Source organism: Papio anubis, chromosome 15, assembly GCF_008728515.1.
Source record: "Papio anubis isolate 15944 chromosome 15, Panubis1.0, whole genome shotgun sequence".
Taxonomy (NCBI): Eukaryota; Metazoa; Chordata; class Mammalia; order Primates; family Cercopithecidae; genus Papio; species Papio anubis.
The window spans coordinates 17,627,353-17,653,170 of NC_044990.1; the positions used below are offsets into that span (position 1 = coordinate 17,627,353).

The 25,818-nt window shown below is 39.1% G+C and overlaps 2 protein-coding genes and 1 long non-coding RNA gene across 5 annotated transcripts in view; 1 reads left to right on the forward strand and 2 right to left on the reverse strand.

The window, feature by feature from the left end:
- Positions 1-1,836, reverse strand: part of PROSER1 (proline and serine rich 1) — a 28,762-nt gene extending 26,926 nt beyond the window's left edge. Inside the window, exon 1 of one of the 3 annotated variants that reach the window (XM_009191812.3) lies at positions 915-1,836. In XM_009191812.3, the coding sequence (XP_009190076.2) occupies positions 915-959 (45 nt within the window). In that variant the 5' untranslated portion in view covers positions 960-1,836. The remainder of the gene's footprint in view (positions 1-914) is intronic. The other 2 variants (XM_021929556.2, XM_021929555.2) reach the window with 2 other exon arrangements.
- A 202-nt stretch (positions 1,837-2,038) lies between these two features.
- Positions 2,039-13,519, forward strand: NHLRC3 (NHL repeat containing 3). Its single transcript, XM_003913793.3, has 7 exons — positions 2,039-2,450; positions 2,870-3,022; positions 3,299-3,446; positions 5,503-5,703; positions 7,778-7,869; positions 10,445-10,557; positions 11,081-13,519. The coding sequence occupies exons 1-7, from the start codon at positions 2,367-2,369 to the stop codon at positions 11,331-11,333; spliced, it is 1,044 nt and encodes a 347-aa protein (XP_003913842.1). The 5' UTR covers positions 2,039-2,366; the 3' UTR covers positions 11,334-13,519.
- Positions 13,520-17,876: 4,357 nt separating this feature from the next.
- The window catches only part of LOC116270563, a 31,291-nt gene continuing 23,349 nt past the window's right edge, over positions 17,877-25,818 (reverse strand). The window contains exon 4 of the long non-coding RNA XR_004178669.1: positions 17,877-20,341. This is a non-coding gene — a long non-coding RNA (uncharacterized LOC116270563). The remainder of the gene's footprint in view (positions 20,342-25,818) is intronic.

Sequence of the window (25,818 nt, forward strand, 5' to 3'; positions counted from 1 at the left end):
TTGAAAAAAGAAAAAAGCTGTATAAAACCAAAGTAAAAGTGCAAGACCAGAGACAATAACACCTTCGTAAACTGAAATAAGCACCAGAGCACATGGGAACAATTTCTTCCGTTTCACTGAAGGGTCCTAGAGGTATGCAGGTGAGGAAGAATAATTGCCCGGAAGGCCGAAGGAAAGCACCGTGTGTTGATGTAACAATGGTGCACCAAGTCCTTACATTTTAAAATAAGTAACTTTTCGGTACTTTTGTGCTTGAGATATTGTTAGGCTCAAGACTACCTTCCAGAATTATTGCTGTCTGGTTCACTCTGGGAGATGGGATCCACACAACAGCCTCAAAAAGCAGCAAAAACTTGGAAAGCGGGAGAAAAAAATTTGAACCTCAAGTTATTGACGGCCAGTTCCTAAGAACGTGACTCTAAACTTAATGCCACACTTAACATCAGGACACGAATTTTGCATGGCCAACGCAACAAATACACTCTACCTTATGCTTAGATTTGAAAACCCCATCATAATAACTACCATAAAAGAAACTTTCTGCGTATTACCTCTAGTTTTCAGTCACTCGTGTGTTACTGAAAGATGAGGCAATAAACTCAAAAATACTAAGCCACTTGCCCCAAAGTACAGAGCTATTAAGGATTTGTAAAGCAGGCTTTGGAACGGAGGGGCGTCTGAGTATCATTCCCACGACACCGCGCTGAGTCTCAAATTCGGCGTTAACGTAACTTAATTTCTATCTGTATTGGAAACGTATCAAGATACAAACTCCTCCATTACACGTGAGAATTCAAACCAATTGGGCAATCCTAGGATCCTCATGCTGCACAATCTGCACACAGTACCTCAAAGAGAGTCTAAACCACGAGAATTCATCTCATAAAATAATTCCTGGAATCGAGTGTAATTACCTTTCTAATTTCATCCAGCACCATTTCAAAGGACTTTTTATCCATCTTGACTACTACCCCGACGTGGTTTTAACAGTTATACTTGCAATTACAAGACGTTCATCCCTGGTCAGCTCCGCCGATAGTAAAAATATTTGTAGCTGAGGAGGAAAAAGACTCCACGAGCAAGAGAGGATGCGAAGAGGTAGAGAGTATTGCAAACTTCGCAAAAAAAAAAAAAAAAAAATTCTAAAAACTGAGATTCAGAAAAACTTTTTTTATTAAAAAGAAAAAACACTCCAGTCAGGCTTCCCCAGCTTATTCACACAATGCTTCAGGGCACCTCGGGCAAGAGCCAGGTCCCCTGAGTTCTGCAGAAAAACCCGGGCTCCGCGGCGGGGCTGAGTGCCGTTTCCCTGCAGCTGAGGGCCAGGTGCAGCCACAGGTAGCTCTTGAAGCCGCTTGCCCAGGTGGAGCGGCCGGCAGAGCAGAAACACCTGCACTCGGAGTCCACGGGCGGCGGGGAGGGAGGCGCCGGTCTCTCGACCCGCACCTGCGCCTCGGCCGCCGGCCGCGACCCTCACCGCCGCGAACCCGGACGCATGGTCCGGCTCGCACTCATCCCCAGCCGCTGCGCTCGACTCCTGGGTACCTCGGCCCTGGCAGCAGGCGGGCCGGCAGGCTCTTTGTTACCAGCTGCTGCGGCTTCCGGGAGCGGGCCGGCGGCTGGAGAGCACCGGGAGCCGGGCGAAGAGGGGCACGGCCTCGCATAGGGGGACTCCGGAAAAACGCAGCCCCAGCAGCGCCAGGCGCCCTGCCTGGTTACCCCTACAGCCCCCACCAGCTCATGGGGACCTACTATAAAGCCAGTCGCGCCCAAGTAAACTCAACACTGCGCCGCCAGCTTGGGCCCCTCTTTCCTGAAAGCCAGAGGTGGGGTCCTGGTGTGGGAACATAGGCATCCATAGCGGATGCCTGGATGGTGGGAATAGGATGTGGCAAAAATCCTTCCCGAAGCCTAGCTGTCATTATTTTGAATGTTATCCCCACTATACCTCGTGTTTGAGTGTGCGATCTTTTGATTTTGCCGTCTGAATTAAAAAGAATAAATGGCGAGCGATTAAGGCATATCTACGGGCGCCCATACTTTGGTGGCCACGGGAAGTCACCGGCGAGGACTGCCCTGAGGGCGGGAAAGGGTGGTCACTGGGTGAGCCCGAAGCACCTGACATAAGGGCGGGGACCCCGAAATGCACACGAAGTCCGGAACTGGTCGTCTTTGATTTTCATTCGCCCTAGTCTCCGTTCCCTTTCGTACATCAAAGCTCGTGCCTCCAGGGAGGGGAAACCGGAGATAGGGTCTTCGGGCCCCGGGCAGACCCTCTGTGCCGCTACAAACCGTTCGGGCCTGAGGCTGTCAGGTCCTCCCCGAGACACCTGCGGACCCTCCCTCGCCTGGCTTCCCGTCTGGTCATGGCGAGATTCTGGGTCTGCGTAGCCGGTGCTGGCTTCTTTCTTGCATTTCTGGTTTTGCATTCGCGTTTTTGTGGCTCTCCAGTGAGTTGGGTAGTGAGGAAATGACTGTCGGGTGTGCGGATAGCCCTGTTGGGAGGCGTCGCCACGGTCGTGGGATGGAGGTGGCAGGCCCTGGTTCCCTCAGTAGCTTGTCTCAAAGCTTGCACCTGGGTCCGAACTGCCTTGACTGTTATAAAATTTGAGTTTAAAAATCTGTGTATCTTACATCGCCATTTTCCTCTTTCCCAACTCCTACTACACCCTCAAATAATTTGCAGATTTCTATTGTGGTCGTGTTGGTCTTTAGGCACATAAGCCCATTTCTTTGGAATTATTTCAGTCCAGCAAACTTCTAGTTGTCAAGGCATGCTTAACAATAAGCCCTGTTACCATCCGCCCCTCCCCCCCTTTTTTCTTCCCTAGAGGGTAAACTAAATCTGAATTGTCTGATTTTATTTAAGGTTTTGAGGAACTTTACTTTTGCAGTTTCCTGGAGAACTGAGAAAAGTCTTTACCGGCTGGATGTGGATTGGCCTAAGCACCCCGAATATTTTACCGGAACAACATTTTGTGTTGCAGTTGACTCCCTCAACGGATTGGTTTACATAGGTCAAGTAAGTAAAATAGAGAGTTAAAGAAATTATGAACACGAAACAACAACCTTCCTCTCTTGCTGTAGTAACTGACCATATGCGTTTATATCATGCTAATTGTGCAATTTATTTTTGAGTTGGTTTCAAGTATTTTGGTTTCGAATGTGAAAGATATGTTAGATTTTGAAAGTGGTTTTTGAAATATTAGTAAAATTCTCAGTTATTTTTTTTTTCTTTGCCAAGATACAGATTACCTTTCCTTAAAACTGATCCTAGTTATTTTTTGTATACCTTCAGAGAGGGGATAACATCCCAAAGATATTAGTGTTCACAGAGGATGGATATTTTCTAAGAGCCTGGAATTATACAGTTGACACACCTCATGGTATATTTGCAGCCAGTACTCTATATGAACAATCCATCTGGATCACGGATGTAGGAAGTGGTATGTATAGTAATATCTATTAAATTATCTTACTGGAAATCGCATCTTTGCACATGTCCTTGTTTGTGTTGTTTAAAATCAGAGTTGCTGAATCTAATTGTAATTTCTTTAACGATTCATGAAATCACATGTTTTTAACAAACTTTATATTATGCTTCTGTGGAATTAAGAAATTTGACAAGGAGCCTGTTAATATAATCTTTCCTTGAACTTGTCTAGGGACTTTTCCTCTTTAAAGCATCAGTTGCTCTTCTCAGATTAAATAACTAAACTGAAGCCAAATAAAGTGGCAGTCTCTAAAAGCAATGACTGGAATCCTTGACTCTTATTTTCCTTTTCCAGTTCTCTTTCATAAAAGATTGTGAAATCGTAACTGTTTGGTTGCTCAAAGTGCAAAGATTGCAGAAATTGGTGTTAATGTTTTTGAAATTCTACTGACTGAAGTATGTCTGAAATCTTCCTGCCATCAAATATTTTTAGTACAAAAAAGCTGAAAAATAAAGTGAGCACAGCTGAATGGCAGCTATGGAGAAAGTTTTCAGAGAAACAATTCACCTGTGGCTGTAGCTTAAAGCAATACCTGAGATGTCCTGGCATTACCCTAGGAATTCAGGAAGAAATGGGATTATAAAGACATTATTTCTGGCATTCCTTGGCTCAGTTGTGTTCTTGAATTCAGGGACATCCTGGTGCTACAGTCCTGGCTGATTCAGATACCATTTTTTAGAGATAACGAGTTCTCAGTTTCTGTAAGTAGTGCCATTATCGCAGCTGTTTTCAGAACCCATAAGATTTCTGGGCCTCAGCTGATGGCCTGTTTATTTCATGCTGTGTTTTACATAGTAAGATTCTGGTTCAACCAAAAAAATCTATAGATTATCACTGAGTGAATTGTAATACTGTAATGAGGGTCTATTTTCACTTTTTTCCTGAAGATCCACTGTTAAAGACCATTACTTTTAGTTCATTTTATTCATGTGATTTTTAAAAATAAGACTTCCTTGATTCCCAGAAATAAAAAGAGCACAGATGATCTCTTCATTTTTTCCATTACAGCTAATTTTCTACCCAGAGATCTGAAGACGGTTTTATGTTCCTATTTCCCAAAGGAATAAATTTCCTCTAATGAAAAATATGGCTACAAATTAGCCTTTTTTTAAAAAAAATTTTTATTGGTAGTCTTTTTTGCTAGTTTTTAGAAACTTGGAGGTTTATGTGTTTTTTATTGCTATAAACTTTAGCTCAACTGTCCAAAAGTATAATAATAAATAAATTATTTAACATAGAATTGTAATGCAAGCTGATTCACTTTCTTTCTGGTAAGCTCAATGTATCCGGTTTGTCTTTTGAATACCTATCAATTAATTGGGTATATGTACCTTCAAATTGATTTCTGTTAACTGCTTTATGATATTCCCTTATTGATAGTCTGCTTTATGCTCTTGCTTGTTAATTTTAACTTAAAGAAATTTTAACGTGAGAAAATAAGATACTCATGATTTACAAAGATTATTTTCTTCTTAGCAAAGAAAAGTTGAGGGGTTGTATTTTGAATGTCTCCACAAGGTGAAAATGCAGTTAAAAAAAAAAAAATTCTGTATCATAGAGAATGTTTTTGTTGACTGACTGAAATTTAAGATCTGTATGTGAATGATTGAAGTAACAGTTTCAAATATAAGTTGTTCCCTTTACATTTTCTTCTTGATTTCCTTTCATAAGCAATGCTTATTCAAGGTCAAAAGATTAAAAAAGAAAATGCTGCCCCAATACTTTGTTAACATTCTGAGTTTCCTGTATAATGAGTCAATTATGGGGATGTTATTTATTTGAGTTTAGAATCCGCTTATTTTGTACTAATGGAGATTTTAATTCGTGATCAAATGTGGCTATAATTTACAAAGAAGCTATAGTGCTTATTAGTTATATGTAATTTCCTAAGTCTATCAACCATTTATTACTGTTTAATTCTATCAAATTTTTGCTCTTAGCTTACTTGAAAAATCTGAATATTTGTATAGTGGTTTTATTTGTGAGATGTACATATCTATCTTTATAGGATTCTTTGGTCATACTGTTAAAAAATACAGTTCTTTTGGTGATCTTGTTCAAGTCTTGGGTACTCCAGGCACAAAAGGCACTGGTTTGAATCCTTTGCAGTTTGATAACCCAGCAGAATTATATGTAGAGGACACAGGAGATATTTACATTGTGGATGGAGATGGAGGATTGAATAACAGATTGATCAAACTGTCCCAAGGTACATGACTTAATTGTTTATGGTATTATAAAAATATTATAAATTGGATTGAATTTGTTTGATACTTGGTATAATGTTTTAAGTGTTGTGTATGAAGCAGTGTGTAAAGAGCTAAGTGTATTACTGCCAGAAAACTGAAAAACAGATGTATGATTGCCCACAATAAATGATCCTGATAACAGGCCGACTTTCTTCACCAAAGGCCAGGAGATTCCTCCAAAAGTACCTGGCAACAGTATGAGAATTTCTAGTGGGCTCAGGAGATAAGTGTGTAGAAATTAGAAACCTAGAAGTCCAGAGTCAGGTATCCTACAGGCTGATTAATCTGCAAGCATTTTATTGAATGCCCTTTCTCTGTCCTCTCTAGTATAAGGAGGTGCAGATCTGTTATGTATGAAACAATGCAATGTAGTCTATGGTATTGATTCTTAAAGCAAAATCGACTTAGGAGGAGAAACTAAATTGCCTGGAGAAATAGAACCAGATGTCATGAAGGAAGTAGTTATTGAACTAAACTGGTTTTGGTGGGAGGAGAAGGGAGGATGGATGGAACATTCATGGAGGGTTTATCATGCATGGTCTACAGGCTGTTATTAACAGGAAAGAAGGTGAAGATGCACTTTTTCAGCAGCATAAAATACAATTTGGGATGTTTTTGAAGTCTTATTTAAGGATTATTAAAGCCATGTTCTTGCCTATAAAGTTTTTGAGGTTTTCTTAGTAGGAAAATAATGTTACAGCAGCAGGTTTTATAAGACATTCTTTTAGGATCTATTTCAAGTGAGCTCTCATTTGGAGGCTATGTAGTCAATTGGTATTTAGTAACTGAATTTGGTTGATAACAGTTAAAAGGGACTTATAGGGTAAGGGTAAAGCAAGAATCCAAAAATTTCAATGAAAGAAACAACAAAATCTAGGAGACAGATTGAATATGAGTGTATTAGTTTTCTGTGGTTGCCATAGCAAATTGCCACAAACTGCATGGCTTTAAACAACATAAATTTATTCTCACAGTTTTGGAATCCGGAAGTCAGAAATCTGGTAGGCCGTGCTCATTCTAAAGGTCCTGCCTTGCCGCTTCTAGTTTCTGGTGGCCCAAGCATTCCTTGGCTTGTGGCAGCATAACTCTGATGTCTGTCTCCATATTCACATGGCAGCCCCTTCTTCTCTGTGTGGTTTTGTGCCTCCAGTCTTTCCCTTCTTTCTCTGAATAAGGATTTAGGGACCACCCTAAATCTAGGGTGATCTCATGAGATCCCTAATTTAATTTTATGTGCAAAAACTATTTCCAAATAGCATCACATTCCCAGGTATCAGGAGTTAGGACTTGGACATCTTTTTAAAGGACCACAGTTGAACCCACCATAGTGGATAATAAAGGAGATAGACGGTAAAATCATAATGTGAATTTTTTTTTTTCTTTTTTTTTGAGAGGGAGCCTGTCTCTGCTGCCCAGGCTGGAGTGCAGTGGCATGATCTCGGCTAACTGCAAGCTCCGCCTCCCAGGTTCAGGCCATTCTCCTGCCTCAGCCTCCCAAGTAGCTGGGACTACAGGCGACCCCACCACACCCGGCTAATTTTTTGAATTTTTTTAGTAGAGATGGGGTTTCACCATGTTAGTCAGGATGGTCTCGATCTCCTGACCTCGTGATCCGCCCACCTCGGCCTCCCAAAGTGCTGGGATTATAGGCGTGAGCCACCGCGCCCGGCCCATAATGTGAATTTCTAAGGTCTGTGGAATACTAATATCAAGTAACAGATAAGTTGGGAAGGGGAACCAGTTTTAGGGAGAGGATGACATAAACCCTAAATAATGATTTTGAAGCAGTCATGAAAAATTCAAGTGGAGATAATAATTAAAGAAGTAGATTAATTGCCTAAAGCAGAGAAGGAACTTTAAAAAAATTAATTGTAAGAGATGGGCAAGTGGCCATATAGACAGGAAAGCTGAGAAAGCATAGTCAAGTGAACCAGCAGTGTAATTAAATAGTTCTTTGTAACCTGTTTCACAAAATATGCAAATCCTTGAGAGATTCTATATGTTGTTCTGACTATATATTTTTACCATTTATAGATTTCATGATCCTTTGGCTGCATGGAGAAAATGGGACAGGGCCTGCTAAGTTCAACATACCTCACAGTGTTACACTTGATTCAGCTGGTCGGGTAAAAATACAGTGTCATTGTTTCTGGGACTATGCATCTGAATATGTTTGTGCGTGTGTGTGTGTGTGTGTGTGTGTGTGTCTGTGTGTGTCTGTGTCTGGGCATGTATATATAGATTGTATACATGTGTGTCTGGGCATGTGGAGATGTGTGTTAGTGGGTATGTCTGGGTAATTACTCTGGGGCTGGGTGTGCACACATACTTCCGTACAAATGTTTGAGTCGTATAGTGAGGGGGTTCCCCAAATATTTAGAAATGAGCACAATGGATATCCTGTACCATTTAAAAGGATAGAAGGAACAAATAATGGATCTGAACATAAAGTTGCCTGAAAGAAAAAGTTGCCTGCTTACTGGGAAAACTCCACTAAAAGTGTTTGAATATCTTTTCACTTCTCAAGAAAAAAATGTGCTGATCTAAAGTGGAGTGGGAGAGGTTAATCTTGGAAGTTTGAAAAAGAGTCACCTAGGCAAACTCTTGTTCTCACTAGCTCCACTTTGTTTAGGGAACAGAAAGCTTTAGCCAACAAATTTCAATCAATTTCTCTCTTTTCTGCCCTACTCACTACTATCTCTTTTGCCTTGACTCAACTTCTAAGCATAGATCTGACTTCTTTGAGGTTACCTTTTCACAACAAAACCCCCACCAAAAAATTTGTATATTAGTTTCTCCTCCTTTTCCCATAGCAGCCTGTACTTCCTATCATAGTAACTATCATGCTATATTATAATCATTTGTCTGTCTCCCCTAATAGATGTTAGGCTGTTGAGAGTGCTTACTGAATCTCTTTTGCTTTATTTCTTAGTGCCTAGTACATCGTAGTCGTATTTATTTATTAAATGACTAAATGTCTTGACACACAATGGATACATTAGGCTGCTTGCCTTCATACCATTAGGCATTTAATCCATTTCTACTTCCGATTCAGTGATCAGCAAACAAACTTCTAATTATGACTTGGCTTCCTAATCATAATTGATTGACAAAAATGAGAATGTTTTGATCATTAAATCTTCTGATCTGCCATAAGACGTTAATCAACCATGTGAACTTTGTATGTAAATTGGGAACTGGAAAGTTTAAATTAAACTTTTGCACATTATCCTTCTGAGCTTGGGTGACTCATTGTGTGCTAAGAAAAAAAAAAATCAAATTTCAGAGCCTGGGAAACCTTGACCCAGGTAAATTCATCATGGTGAGGAACACCCTTCTAAAAGGCCTTGGATATCATCTGATGGGGATACTCTGGCATTCCTGAATGATAAAGAGTGTCAATTATACACAATTGTTTTATAACAATAGCAATTCTGTTCTGAGTATTTTACATTATTAACTCATTTAATCATCACCACGACCGTATATGAAAGGTTAGTCAGTTCCAGACTTCTTGTTATGTGTTAAACAGGAGTTCCCATAATCAAAATTCACTGAGTGTTGAGCAGGAAAGATAGTACTACAATCTAAAGTATCATTCCATCCTAGGGTATAAACTGTACTTCTTCCTTGGTCATTTGTCTGGGATACTAATCTCAAAATCTTTAAGAAAACCCATCCTTAGTAAAGGATCATAGATCAGGAAAAGACCTTGAGAAATTGCTTTATTTTGGCATTAATAAAGTTTCTTAAATGGTGTAGTGAGTTTTGATTTGTTTCTGATTGGAGATGAATTCAATGGCTACCAAAATTCGCACACATTGATGAAGTTGTAGTCAGGGTTACTGGTGAAGAAATAATCTCTCAATCCACAAACCCAAGAAATCCAAAGGACCAAAAGCAGGGAGGTAGAAGTAAATGGGACTGACCCACTCCCAGTGCATTATTTCATACCTCTCTACAACCCTGGCCATAAGTCATCAAAAACCATTTCCCTTTATGCTTTAAGTTGCATGCATGTAGCCATGAAATATCATTTAGAATGCGTCTCACTTCTTGTCTTATAACAAGTTCCTTAATAACCCATTACAGTGTATAACAAACCTAAATTAAACCTATTACCGTTCTTTATGTGTTGCTAAAATATCTCAAGCTGCTTCTTTAGTTGGTTCAGCACTCTGTACATACCTTGGTAATAGCAGGTATGGGTTTAATGATACTGCAATATGAATGAATACCTCACATCCTGCTATCTTGAGCTCTCGAGAAGTAAGGCTGCTTTTCTTTGTCACATTGCCTGGCCCAGGAGCTGACAAGCCAGTAGCACTCATTGAAAAATGAATGCTTGTTAAAGGAATGAATGGATGTTGTCACTTTTCATTATCTACTGATCCCCTGCATTATGGTAGAGTACTCCAGCTTTTTAGTTATTCTCACATTTAGAACAGTAGACAGAGTATTATAAGCTTTGGGTTAAGACAACTTTGGGTTGTGCCTCTCCCACTTGTAAGCTCACTTCAGAGAAGGTAACCTTTCTGAACTTTAGTTTTTCCTCATCTGAAAATGGGACTTATACTACCTTCTTTGGAATCCTCTTAAGTGAGATATTGTATGTGAAACTAATGAAAATAAATGTTCTTTTCCCTTTCTTTTTCTCATATTATGGATATTTTTCAATTGACTTTTTTGTGTGTTTTTCAGGTGTGGGTTGCTGACCGAGGAAATAAAAGAATCCAAGTATTTGATAAAGACACTGGGGAGTGGTTAGGAGCATGGAATAATTGTTTCACAGAAGAGGGACCTTCTTCAGTCAGGTAATTGTTTCATTTTATTGCCAAATGCTTGTTTTAGTTAGTGTACATATCTCACTTCTCTGAATAGCTAGCTGAAAGTTTAAAATGTTTATTGTTAATTTTGAATCAGGGGAAAATAGAAATATACAGAGAAAGTTGATATCCGAGATTTTCAGATCCCAGATAAAGTGAACACAAGAAATAACATGCTAGACCTCTCCTCTAGCCTTTACTTGGTAAATTTTTAAACACAGGACAAAAATCAAACCCAGCCTAACGTCAGTTCTTCATTAGTTTCATTTTGTGGACTATGATATTGATACTTTTAAAAACTTTAAGCTAATCTTTGGCTTTGCTTACCATCATGGACATCTTATTCCCTCATAAACAGAATTAGATCAAATTAAAATTCTCCTTAAAAGATTCATTCAGCAAGTAGATGCCTACTGTTGTTTGGCACAGTAGGGGATTAAAATGTTGAAAAAAAATAACCCCTTATGTTTATTTCACAGACATTTATTATGTTAAATGTCTTTCTCCTTAGATTTACTCCTGATGGGAAGTACTTGATTGTGGCCCAGCTGAATCTTAGCAGGCTCTCAGTTGTAGCAGCACCCCCGGTGGGAAGCATTGGGGAGTGTTCTGTGATCAGCACAATCCAACTAGCAGATCAAGTTTTGCCACATCTCCTGGAAGTCGACAGAAAGACTGGAGCGGTCTATGTAGCAGAAATTGGAGCAAAACAAGTACAAAAATATGTCCCTTTGAATAGCTATGTTCCTGCATTTGGTTCATAATGTTTCTTTCCTGCGAATATTTCAAGAGGCAGTTCAGATTCTCAAATTCACTAAGTGCTTAAAAATGATGTTCAAGCACAAGAATTTACTTTTCTAGTATAAAAGATCTAGTATCAGAAAGATTTGTTTTTATATCATTAAGAATCATATATTTTGTTGCCCTCTTGGGACTTAGTTTTATTTGTAAGTGTATAAGGACATGTTAATGAAAGGAATGTAACTAAAAAATGAGGTTGGGAAGAGGGACTAAGGTCGCAACCTCATTATTTGCCCGGGTAGACTGATTGTCCCTGGGTAAAAAAAATGGGAATAAAAATGAGCTTGCAGGATAATTTATTAAATTTCATGTGAAGAACTCCAGACCTCCAGATCGTGCAACTAACATAAAATGAGCTGCTTGAGAGATTGTAAATAGGATGAACTATTGATTAATTTGAGTACCCACAGAGTGCTGTGTCTTGACCACGTAAAAATGAAGAAGCAGGGTTGCCTTTTGAGTAGCTTCCAGTCCAGTGGGGAGACAAGTGGGCAAACAGTCACAACACAGCAAAAGCGACCTTGGAGCTTAGTGGGACTTTTGGAGTAGGAGCGCTGCATTTGACTGAGGGAATCGTGGATACTTCGCAGGAGAAGTGAATTTGAGCTCAGACTTGAAAACAGGAAGAGCTTACCAAGGGACAAGGAGGAGAAAACAATAATTTCCATGTAAAGAAGGTATAAAAAGTTAGAAATGTACTGTAAAGTTTGGTAGGCTTTAAGCTTTTTTTAAAGCCCAACTTGGCTTTTGTCCATTACCTATAAGATACTTAACGTCAATCAGCCTTTAAATGTTGGAATAAAATGGCTGGCATCTAAGCACTTTACTAAAAGAGGTTTTTACAAATAACCAAGGATTGTAGAGCTTCCTTCTCTTTTTTTTTTTCTTTTTCTTTCTTTCTTTTTTGTTTTACATGAACTCAACTTATTCCTAACATTTGTCTACCTCAAAGAAATTTCAAGATTATTCAGATAACATAGATATGTGCCAAATCCTTTGAGCTGTTAAGATGGATAATTTCCTGCTTTCCTCCTTCTACATCTTCTCCTCCCACCCCCTCCTTTGGTCTGAATATTGGCTTCCCAACTAAGACCTTTTTTTTTCCAGTTTGTTTTAGCTTATTATAGGTTTTGGAGGAACTTTGCCATTTTATAATCTTTCAAATCATTCTTCCCTCTTCCTCGCATCAGCTTCCTCTTTTCCCAGTGTTTTACTGTAAGTTGTGTAGCATATGACAGATCTTGAGCTGACTTTGCTCTTCACCTGTTACGGCTGGAGTATTTTCCAGACTTGAAGGGACTCACACTTGTTTTGATGCTTGGATCACATCTCCATGTGGTTAAGAAGGTAAATCTACCAACAGGAAGCTCTGTACTCTGTATTCTAAGGCCTTTGATAAATGTCTTTGTGCCACTGATTAGACTATATGACCTTAAACAAGTCACCTTAGTTTTCAGTGAAATGGGAACATCATTGTCTCCTCTTTCATGAATGCTGTGAGAATCAGATGTGCAACAGATACCCTTTGAAATCTATACCTCTGGATACATTAGAGGCATTTTATTAACAAAGGCCCTTCTAAATGTGCTATATATCTGACAATAGCTATCAGATTTGTCTTAATTTTGTGTTTATAGCATTTATCAAAACATATCCTCATAGACTTTATGCAGATTAGCTAATATGGTCAATTGATTTGGATAAAAGAAAGTAATTTCAGGGTTTGTTTTTAAGCCAGGACAAGAAGTGCAAATGCCTCTTTGAAGTAATTTAGGCTAGGTAAACTGATTTTGAAATTTCGAAATGTTTTATTTTACTTTGTTTTATGAAGCCAGGACAAGAAGTGCAAATGCCTCTTTGAAGCAGTTTAGGCTGGGTAAACTGATTTTGCCAATTCAAAATGTTTTATTTTACTTTGTTTTATATCAGAGTCTTATAAAACCTGCTGCAAATGTTTCTGAATATCTTTGTAAAAGTGTTTATTAGTATACCTGTGATTATAGTACTTCACTTTTTTCATTTGGATTAATTAGTTAAATGAATGAGAAATGTGTTATGTTTTCTACTAAAAAGTATAAATTAAAATTTTGGCAAGAAAAGGCAATATTATCTGGCTCCACAATTAAAGTTTGATTTTATTGTCACAAAAGCAGTCTATAACTCTTTATTCATTTAAAGAATTTCAACAATTATGAAATCACAAGTTGATGCTGAAAGAATATCCTGCTTTTCACACATTAGGGTGTAAGCTGATGTGCATAAATATGACTAGAAGTTGCTTACAACATTTAAAGAATGTAGCTTGTTTTGAGGTGGTGGGCGGGTACAACTGACAGTACTAACTAGCTAATTGTCTACATTTCTGCATTAAAAGTGGAACATCTTTATACTTGTACTTTTTAGGTCTATTCTTGGAGTAAGGGAGGGGAGAAAGTGTTCTAAACCAGAAAACCAAAGACTGTACACTTAGCTATATCTTTCCTTACCTGTACCATCAGATTCGGTCTTTCAAGTGGAATATTTATTAAGCAGAGAAAACTTGGATGAAATCTGATGGCGAACAAAGATTTACCATAAACTATTATTATTATCATTATTATTATTTTGAGACAGAGTCTCGCTCTGTCGCCCAGGCTGGAGTGCAGTGGCGTGATCTCACTGCAAGCTTCGCCTCCCGGGTTCATGCCATTCTCCTGCCTCAGCCTCCCGAGTAGCTGGGACTATAGGTGCCCGCCACCACGCCCGCCTAATTTTTTTTATTTTTTATTTTTAGTAGAGACGGGGTTTCACCATGTTAGCCAGGATGGTCTCGATCTCCTGACCTCATGATCCGTCCGCCTCGGCCTCCCAAACTGCTGGGATTATGTTCTTAGGTCACTTAACAGATTAAAAGACTGCTTCAAGCAATGTAGTGTAAGGCTAAGGCAGTCAAGTCCTAACTTGTTTTGCCTTTGCTGGTTTTAAGCACTTCTGCATTTGAAGACAGGACAGATTGGATGGTCAGCACTAAAATGGAAACTCTCCAAGTTTTGCTTTTTAGGCTCACCAAAATAAATGAGAGTTTTTAAAAGTCCTAAATGTATTACTTTAATTTGTTGTATTATCTGCTATATATTTTCAGCAACAATAAAAAAATCAAATTAATCAGCTTTATTGATTCAGTAAAAAGTTTTGAGACAACAAACATATAAAGGCACTCAGGCAGGTATCCTCTGCTCTAATAGTTCCCTACCTGGTTGGGAAAACAAGCTACTTAAACCTTGTCTTTCAGTAGTTTTAGGAGGTACCATTTTTGGCACTTGCGTTATGTTACATTCTTGATACACAAGAGGTCAGTAGCGTTCTGCTTATAAGCATTTCTTGAACTCAAACATGAGCTAAGCTTCATAGTTTGATTTTTTTTTTTTTTTTTTTTGAAGCTACCATGTTCACCATACTTTCATTGTTTTTCTTTTTTCCACAACTTGCTTACATCTTGAGGAAATTGGTTTATGGGTGAAACATTTTCCAAGCATTGTTGGAAATTTTTTACTGGTTAATTGGACTTGTCCACAATTAAAAAGAAACGTTTAAACCTTTTCAGTAATTCAAACTTAACAGCCAGAAGTGAATTAACTTATTTTAAATGAAGGTGAAACTATAATCTGAATGTGTAAGTTTAGTACAATAGAGAATGAATTTGTATTAGTGGGGAATTATTCTTTTTTCTCCCTAGTAGGTGTTTTTTGTTGTCGTCATTGTTACTGTTTAAAAAAAATAAAATTTCACCTTGTGGTTGCTATTTTACAAATAAGAAAAATAAGTTTTTTATAAAGGCTCTTAAGTCATTTCTTTATCAACTACTCTGTGGAATCCATGAGTTTATAAATTAATCCTCTAAACACTAAATGACATGTAGATGCTCCTTTTGTGTATAAGAATTGAATAGAACTTGAGCAATGAAAAATTTATCCATTGCTTCCAGATTTTTTTCTTTTCCTTTCTTCCTTTCCTTACTCTCTTTCTTTCTTTCTCTCTCCCTTTCTCTCTTTCTTTCTCTCTCTCCTTCTTTCCGTCCCTTCCTCCCTACCCTCCTTCCTTTTCTTTCATTTATTTATTTATTTATTTTGAAATAGAACCTCGCTCTGTCACTCAGACTGGAGTGCAGCAGCGCAATCTCGGGTCATTGCAACCTCCGCCTCCTAGGTTCAAGTGATTCTCCTGCGTCGGCCTCCTGAGTAGCTGGGATTATAGGTGCATGCCACTATGCCAGGCTAACTTTCTAATATTTTGTCAAGATGGGTTCTCACTGTGTTGCACAGGCTGTCTTCTAGGTTTTCTAGTTTGAGTGCATGGAGATGTTTTAGTAGTTAGTCTCTGAGGATCTTTTGTATTTCTGTGGGATCAGCTGTAATGTCATCTTTGTCTTTTCTGATTCTACTTATTGGTATTGTTACTCTTTTTATTAATCTAGATAGCAGGGTATCAATCTTGTTTATCCTTTCAAAAAACCAACTTTTGGTTTCATTGATCTTTTGTATGTATTTTTGCATCTCAACTTCATTCAGTTCTGCTCTGATTTTAGTTTTCTTCTGGTAGCATTGAGGTTCTTGTTTTTCTAGTTCCTCTGGGGACAATGTTTGATTATTATTTTGATACCTTCCTAGAAGTACTTGTTTTATCAATCTGAATTCTCCAGTGTTGGATACGAATGTATTTAGGATAGTTAAGTAGTACTGAATTGAACCTTTTATCATTATATAATGCCCTTCTTTGTCCTTTTCGACTGTGTTGGTTAAAGCTTGTTTTGTCTTGTGTAAGAATAGTTACCCTGCTGTTTTTTGCTTTCTGTTTGCATGATAGATTTTTCTCCATTTCTTTATTTTGAGACTATGGGTGTTGTTACATGTGAGATGGGTCTCTTGAAGATAGATGGTTGGGTCTTGCCAGTCTGTTCCATTTAAGTGGGGCATTTAGACTATTTATGTTCAAGGTTAATATTGATATGTAAGGATTTGATCCTGTCATTTTGTTATTAACTGGTTGTTTTGTAGACTCAATTAGGTAATTGCTTTGTAGGATCTGTAGCTTATGTACTTAAGTGTGTTTTTGTGGTATCAGATATTGTTCTTTCCTTTCCACATTTAGAACTCTCTCCTTAAGTACTTCTTGTAAGGCAGGTCTAGTGGTAATGAATTCCCTTAGTGTTTGTGTGTTTGGAAAGGATTTCATTTCTCCTTTCCATGTGAAGCATGATTTGGCAAGATATAAAATTCTTGGTTGGAATTTCTTTTCTTTAAGGATGCTGAATATACATCCCCAGTCTCTCCTGGCTTGTAAAGTTTCTGCTGAGAACTCTGCTGTTAGCCTGATGGGGTTCCCATTGTAAGTGACTTGGCCTTTTTCCCTAACCACCTTTATGATTTTTTTTTCCTGTTGACTTTGGAGAATCTGATGACTATATGTCTTTGGGATGGTTGTCTTGTATAATATCTTGCAGATGTTCTCTAGATTTCTGGAATTTGCATGTCTACCTCTCTAGTGAGATTGGGGAAATTTCTGTGGACTATATCCTCAAATATGTTTTCCAAGTTGCTTACTCTCTCTTTTCCTCTCTCAGGAATGCCAATGAGTTGTAGGTTTGGTCTCTTTACATAGATGTTGCGGGAAGTCAGGGACCCCAAATGGAGGGACCTGCTGAAGGTGTGACAGAAGAACATAAATTGTGAAGATTTCATGGACATTTATCACTTCCCCAATCAATACTCTTATAATTTCCTATGCTTGTCTTTAATCTCTTAATCCCATCATCTTCGTAAGCTGAGGATGTATCTTGCCTCAGGACCCTGTGATGACTGCGTTAACTGCACAAATTGTTCATAAAGCATGTGTGTTTGAACAATATGAAATCTAGGCACCTTAAGAATAGGGTAACAGCGATTTTCAGGAAACAAGGGAGATAACCTTAAAGTCTGGCTGCCTGTGGGCCGGGCAGGACAGAGCCATATTTCTCTTATTACCAAAAAGCAGCTAAGAGAAATATCACTGAATTCTTTCCCCAGTAAGGAATATTAATAATTAACAGCCCTGGGAAAAGAATGCATTCCCAGAGGGGGCCTCTAAAATGGCTGCTCTGGGGTGTCTGCCTTATGCAGTTGCAGATAAGGGATGAAACACGCCCTGGCCTCCTGCAGCACCCCCAGGCTTGATAGGATTAGGAGATTCCAGCCTGGCGAATTGTAGTCAGACCAGTTCTCTGCTCTTGAACCCTGTTAAGATGTTTGTCAGTGACAATGTGTGCCCAGTGGGACATGGACCTTCCTTAGCAATTCTAGTTTTGCCCTGACCTTGTGATCTCACCCTGACCTTCTGCCTTGTGATCTTTTGTTGCCCTTGAAGCATGTGATTTCTGTGACCCACACCCTATTCGTACACTCCCTCCCTTTGAAAATTGCTATTGAAAACTTGCTGGTTTTACGGCTCAGGAGCCATCATGGAACCTGCCAACATGTGATGTCTCCCCCAGACACCCAGCTTTAAAATTTCTCTCTTTTGTACTCTTTCCCTTTATTTCTTAGACCGGCTGACACTTAGGGAAATAGAAAAGAACCTATGTTAAAATATTGTGGGAGTGGTTCCCCTGATACATAATCTCATGTTTCTCTCAGGTTTTGTTCATTAAAAAAAAATTTTGTTTTTAAATTTTTATCTGACTGGGTTGATTTGAAGGACCGGTCTTCGAGCTCAGAGATTCTTTTCTCAGCATGATCTATTCTGTTCTTTAGGCTTCCAACTGTACTATGAAATTTTGTAGTGAATTTTTAAATTCCAGAAGTTCAGTTTGTTTCTTTCTTTAAAAATTACTATGTCATCTCTCCAGGACCATTTTACTGGCTTCCTTGGATTGAGTTTAAACTTTCTCCTGTATCTCATTGAGCTTTTTTGCCATACAGATTCTGAATTCTATGTCTGTCATCTCTCTCAGCCATTTCAATCTGGTTAGGAACCAGACATTGCTGGGGAGCTAGTGCAATTATTTAGAGGTAAGGAGACACTGACTTTTTTAATCATCGGAGGTTTTGCGCTGATGCTTTCTCATATGAGAGGGCTGGTGTTGCCTTATCATTTTGAAATGGCTGTTGTTTGGATGAGGCTTTTTGTTTTTATATTCTTTATTTCCCTTGAGGGTTTGACTGGAGTATGCTGCCTTTAGTCGACTGACTTCATTCCTGAGTGCTTTCAGAGGGTCAAGGCTCTGTGCGGGATCTTTCTTTGTGGTTAGATTCCTGCATTGGGTTTCACTGGTGATGTATGGTGAAAGAATTTATGTTTGGTGGTTTAATTAAGGCTGTGATCTAGTACATGGCTCTTAAGAGTAAGGGCAAAGAGAAAGAATTTTTAATTTAAAAAATCGTTAAAAAAGAAAAAGCATGATGTAGACTGATAAATAAAAAAAATAATTTTTAAAAAAGAGTAAGGGCTGGTAGATAGGCACTCAGTCATATGCCTCTTATATTTTGGTGCATTCACAGCAGTACTCTGGGGTGAGTTAGACGGGGTGGGCAAGTGATAACCTCCTCACCAAATCCATTCCTGGGTCTTGGAGAGCCCCCTCCAATCACTGGTGCCATGCTCATGTTTTCTTAGTCCCAAAGTGGGGTGCTGGTAGGTTGTGTTCTCCCTTCCCTTAGTGTCACCCAAGCCAAAGTTTAGGTTACCAGGAGACCCATAGGTCCCTGGGGACCCACTGTGCTTGGCAGAGTCAGAGCAGGTTGTGGGATATGTCAACAGGTGGCCCCTTGATGCAGTAGGTCAAGGGTGAGGATCCCTGGGCAGGGCAGTGTTGCTGTGGGTATGCCGCTGGTGTGGTGACTGCAGCCTGGGTTTTTTTCCCCTAGCAGATGGCTGTGGGGACCATTCCACTCGTGCTCCCACAATGGGATCTCCTTACGGTGTCTATCCTAGTAGCTGGCCTGACCAGCTAGTTTTGTCCCATTCCATCTGCACCCAGATTGCTGAGCTGTTGGTTCTTCTGGGTTGTGGGGCTCCTTCTGGCAGAGGCTATGGCTGACCAACAGGCTACACCTTTCCCTGGCTGGTCTTGCAGACGGAAGCATGTTCTGCTCCTGCTCCGGCCTACGAACCCGCACCTTATACTTCTCAGTATTTGGAGAGTAGGGGCTCTTACCCCGATCTAGCTCTGGCCACAGATCTCGGTTGGATATTCCCCAGCTGTGTGTCCGAACTCTGGGGGATTGGGATCAGACCTATGACTTTGTCCTCTGACCTCTTGGGGTTGAGCACAGGCTGTGCAGGGGGTCTGAAGTGCTCCTAGGCCACCAGCAAAGCATTCAGGAGGGGCAGTGGAAGCTGTGCTATGTGTATGCTTTTATGGGAGCAGCCAGCCAGAAGACTTGGGAGGGGCCGGCAGAGAAATTGGCGTGGCAGATTAGAGTCACCCTGGTCTCATGGGAAAGATAGCCCTGCTCTCTCCTGGCCTTGGTGGTCAGCAGAGGTTAGAGCCACAGGGAAATGGTTGTTGATAGTCGTGTTTTGCTGCAGTGGCCTCCATGCAAAACCTTCTGGGCTCCATGCAGGCTCAAACTCTGCCTCTGTCTACTCTCTGGGCAGCTCCCCTTGCCAATCCGAATATCTGTGAGGGTGGTGGGAGCTCTTGTAGCTAGGATCTTGGAGGTCCACAGCAGGAGAGTGTTGCCTTGCAGTTCCTTCGCTCACCCCTTCCTCACGACCTATTTAAGGCCTGGAGCTGGTCCCAGTGCTTGGCAACTCCATGCAGGGTTCCCAACTTCCTCTTCCACCTCAATGTCTATATCACCCTTCTATCAGCACTCAGTTTTCCGCTCAAGAGATCGTGATGGTTTACCTGATATTTTGGTTTCTCTTGGTGGGAGAGGCACTTCCCAGTTGCATCAAGTCAGACATCTTGTCCTCCTCCCTCCACAAAATATTTTCTATTTTCATTGCATGGATCCTTGTCAGTGAAACAAAACAACACATCTTAAACAAAAATATAATAGAAAGAAATGTTCATTTTTTTATGTGATGAAAAGTCAAGAATGACATGAAAAGGGGACGAGGTCTTTAAATCAGTAACTCAGTAAGCATTCATATTTGGCACGCACACCACGGACTGGATGCCTAGTTTTCAACACTATCCAATAGAAGTGATGATGATAATATCTATTTCATCTTATACATATATGTCATATGCTATATCTCTGCTGTTCAATAGGGTAGCCTCTAGCTCATGTGGTTTTTGGACACTTGAAATGTAGCTGTGTGTCTGAGGAACTGAATTTTCTACCATATTTCTAATTAAATTGTCTCGTGTGGCTATTGGCTACTATATTGGATGCTTAGTAGGTGACTAGATTTTCGTAATGATGATAAATCATTTGTTTTCACTGAATTCCCCTGTTCATTTGTGTAATTTGCCTTCTGCCAACCCCTTAATATAACGTATTATCCAATGTGACCTTCATGCTTAGAAATTTGGAGTTGTGGGGGGTGTTTGGATTTTACATTTTTGTGTGTGTGTGGATATGAGCCCAAGGGGATGGCAGCAGATGGAGAAGATCAGTAATTTCTAAAAAGTCATTTTGGATCCAAACCAAACTGAGTTTCTGAACTACCATGCCAGACTCTAAACAGCACAAATCTTTACCTACTCAGTCCTTATGGAGGTAATTTTAACCAAGAAAAAATTAAGAGAAGGTGGTGTCTTCTACACACTTTGCTTTTACAAGGTGACCTCATTTTGAGTAACACCCAGACTAAGTTAGCTACAAAAATGTAGGTAACTGAACAAATCGGCCTATGAATGAGTTATTCCGTATTTTTTTTTTATTTGAACTTTAGAAAAAAATCTCCTCCCTCTTTTTCAGTAGTTTTTGTTTTGGCATGATTAGTATTGGACTCCTTATTCCTGAGTAATTACAAAACATTTATTTGTTTCTGTAGTCGCTTCTTATATCTGATTGTAAAGCCATGTTATCAGCCTTGAGGAGGAGAGAGTTTATTCCTTTTATGTTTTTTGTTAACAGATGCCCCATGCCAGGCAGTGAGATTTTTTGGCTTTATTTTTCATTTTTAGTTTTAGCAAAAACCAAATAATATATAGTTTACCATCTTAACCATTTTTAAATATACAGGTCAGTAATGTTAACAGTATTCACACTATTGTATAGCAGATAGCTAGAACTCTTTCATCTTTAAAAACTGAAACTCCATATTCATAGAACAACTCCCTATTCCGCCTCCCTGCATTCCCTGTCAGCCACAATTCTACTCTTTCCATGATTTTGACTACCCTAGATATTACATGTAAGCGTAATCATACAGTATTTGTCCTTTTGTGACTGGCTTATTTCACTTAGCATACAAGTTTCATCCATGTTGTAGAATATAACAGGATTTTCTTATTTTAAAAAGAATAATATTCTACTGTACATGCATGCCATCCATTCATCTGTCGACGGACATTTGGGCTGCTTTTGCCTCTTGGCTATTGTGAATAATGCTGCAGTGAACATGGGTGTGCAAATATTTCTTCAAGATTCTGCTTTCACTTCTTTTGGATTTATACCCCAGAAGTGGGATTGCTGGATCACATGGTGATTCTATGTTTAAGTTTCTGAAGAACCACCATCCTGTTTTCCACAGCAGCTGCTCCATTGTTTTAAAATCTCACCAGTAGTGCACAAGGGTTCTCTGCATTGTCATCAACATTTATTATTTTCTGGGTTTTGACAGTGGCCATCCTAATGGGTGTGACCTGATACCTCACTGTGGTTTTGCTTCACATTTTTCTAATAATTTGTAATGTTGAGTATTTTTCATGTGCTTGTTGGCCATTTGTATGTCTTCTTGGGAGAAATATCTATAAAGGTCCTTTGTCTACTTTGTAATCAGGTTACTTGTTTTTTTGTTAGTCAGTTGTGAAAGTTCTTTGTATATTCTGGATATTCACTGCTTATCATCAGATACATGATTTGCCATTAGTTTCTCTAATTCCATAGGTTGCCTATTTTTATTCTGTTGTTTCCTTTGATGTGCAGAAGTTTTTACATTTGATGCCATACCTTCTGTCTACTTTTGCTTTCATTGCCTGTGCTTTTGGTGTCATATCCAGAAAATCATTGTGAAACCAATGTCATAAAGCTTTTCTCCTGTGTTTTCTTCTGGAGTTTTATGGTTTTAGGCCTTTTTTTGTTTTTTGTTTTGTTTTGAGACAGGATCTGGCTCTGTTGCCCAGGCTGGAGTGTAGTGATATGATCTAGGTTCACTACAACCTCTGCCTTCCAGACATAGGTAATCCTCCCACCTCAGCACCCCTACCAGTAGCTGGGACTACAGGCACACGCAACTATGCCTTGCTAATTTTTTTTTCTTTTGTATTTTTTTGTAGAGACCGTGTTTTGCCATGTTGCCCAGGCTAGTCTCAAACTTGTGAGCTCAAGTGATCCGCCTGCCTTAGCTCCCAAAGTGGTGGGATTACAGGTGTGAGCCACTGTGCCTGGCCTGGTTTTAGGTCTTCATGTTTATATTTTTAATCCATTTTGAGTTAATTTTTGTATATGGTGTAAGTAAAGGTCCAGTTTTATTTTTTTTTTGCATGTGGAGATACAGTTTCTCAGCACCATTTGTCAGTGAAGCTGTCCTTTTCCCCACTGTGTATTCATGGCACCCTTGTTGAAGATTATTTGGCTGTATACGTGAAGGTTTATTTCTGTACTCAGTGTTCTTTTGCATTGGTCTATTTGTCTGTCTTTATACTAGTACCACACTGTTTTTTGTTTGTTTGTTTTTTATGTATTTTGAGATGAGAGTCTAGCTCTATCACCCAGGCTGGAATGCAGTGGTGCGATCTCAGCTCACTGTAATCTCTGCCTCCCAGGTTCAAGCAATTCTCCTGCCTTAGCCTCCTGAGTAGCTGGGACTACCGGTGAGCACCACTACACCTGGCTAATTTTTGTATTTTAGTAGAAATGGAGTTTCACCATGTTGGCCAGGCTGGTCTGAAACTCCTGACCTCAAGTGATCCACCCATCTTGGCCTCCCAAAGTGTTGGGATTACAGGTGTGAGCCACTGTGCCTGGACATACCACATTGTTTTGATTACTATAGCTTAGTAATGTTTTGAAATTAAGAAGTATAAAATCTTCAACCTTTTTTAAGGTTGTATAGGCAACACAGGGTTTCTTGAGAGTCCATAAGAATGTTAAAATATTTTGTTTCTATTTCTGCAACAACAACAACAACAAAAAAAGTGCCATTGGGCTTTTGATAGGAATTGCATTGAATCTGTAGATTGCTTTGGGTAGTACACACATTTTAACAGTATTAGGTCTTCCAATCAATGAACATGGAATGTGTTTCCATGTAGCAATGTTGTATAGTTTGTGTAAGTTTTTTGCCTTCTTTATTGAGTTTATTCCGAAGTATTTTATTCTTTTTGATGCTATTGTGAATGAGATTGTTTTCTTAATTTCCATCTCAGATTGTTTGTTGTTAGTATACAGAAGCACAACTCAATTTTTTGTGTTGATTTTGTATCCTGCAACTTTGCTGAATTTGTTTATTCTGTGTGTGTGTGTGTGTGTGTGTGTGTGTGTAATCTTTAGGATTTTCTACATATAAGATTATGTCATCTGTGAACAGAGATAATTTTAGTTCTTCCTTTTAATATGGATACCTTTTATTATTTTTTTCTTGCCTGATTGCTCTGACTAGGACTTCCAGTACCATATTTAATAGCAGGCACTGATATGGTACCTTCCCTCAGGACCTTTGGTGATTTAAGGGAGGACAAATATTTCTGTTTCAGTGTTGAGCAGTGCTTAGGTAGAGGTATGGGCTGAGAATATTAGAACAAAGAAAAGGAAATATGAGAATGTGGAGAATATTGAAAGGCTTCACACATAAGGGGACATCTGAGTTCAATATGGAATGATAAGTGGAATTTGGACTTTTGAAGAGGAGCATGAAGCCAAGCAGAAGTCTTTAAGATGCCTCTTATTTTGTCCAACCCCCTTTATTTTTCAGACAAGCAATGTGAGAGGCAAGGGTTAGTGAGTAAGCTGAGGGTGGAGCCCAGATCTGTCCCTTCAGCAGTGTTCTGTCACTTCAGGTGGTCTATCATCCCTACTACCTTGTTCAGTGATACTTTTCCTGATTAAAAGATTACGTAGGCCAGGCATAGTGGTTTACACCTATAATCTCAGCACTTTGGGAGGCCAAAGTGGGCGGATCACCTGAGGTCAGCCTGGTCAACATGATGAAACCCCTTTTCTACTAAAAATACAAAGAATTAGCCAGGTGGGTGGTGCACGCCGATAATCCCAGCTACTTGGTAGGCTGAGGTAGGAGAATCATTTGAATCTGGGAGCCGGAGGTCACAGTGAGCTGAGATTACACCACTGCAGTCCAGCCTGGGCAATAGAGCAAGACTCTGTCTCAATAAAAAAACCAGATTGTACTGATTGCGATCCATGAATGATTAATCATATATATCACATTTCTTCCTGTTCTGGGCAATCTTTTTTTACAAAGAGTAGGTGTAGAACTTAAGTAGATTTTCATTATCTTTCAGAGAGTTGCACTGTACCCAAGCACTTTGTATATTTTGAAACATACCTAAATCTGAATAAAATGATCATATATGTATATGAAAGAAGGCTACCTCAAGATGTAGAAAAATGAAAGTTGAGTAAAATGGGTCTTGAATTAAGACAAGCAAAGGATGAAATGACATACTTAGCATCAAGTAACTACTTTGGAAATTCAAATAAAAGGGATTAGAAAAATAAGGCACTGGCAGTTAAATGCAATTAAATTCTTTGCATAATAAAGTGCATGCAAAAAAATCCACAAGGAATTATTGTTAAATTATTATTTTTAATGTAATTTGGGTGGTGAATGCTGATTAAGATGTGTTGAAATGGTACTCTTAGATAATATTGTTAGTATAAATTAATGCAATCTTTTAATGGTTTAGTTTAGTAATGTATTAAAAGCTATAAACATTTAATAACTTCTGAGCTAATAATTGTATTTCAACAAAGTGATCTGCTTTGAGAAATATTTCAAGTGAAATAATAGGTGGCATTTATTGAATAGGTACTTTCTACTTGGCAGGCACTGCTGTAAGCATTTAACATGTATTAGCTAAATCCTCACCATGGCCTCGAGGTAAGTAAGCATTATTAGACAAGAAAACTGCATCACAGCAAGGAAAACAACTTGCCCCAGTTGGTAAATAGGGGAGTTGGGAGTCATACCACCTGTGGTCTGTTTGTAACGCCTGTGCTTCAACCATTATGCTAGTCTGCTTCTCTCAGAGGGATACACACACATATGTGCACAAACGTGACTATATTAAGGAATATCTCAAACTGTGATATTTGTTAATTAAGTAGCAAAAATTTAGAAGTCATGGTGTTACAAGAC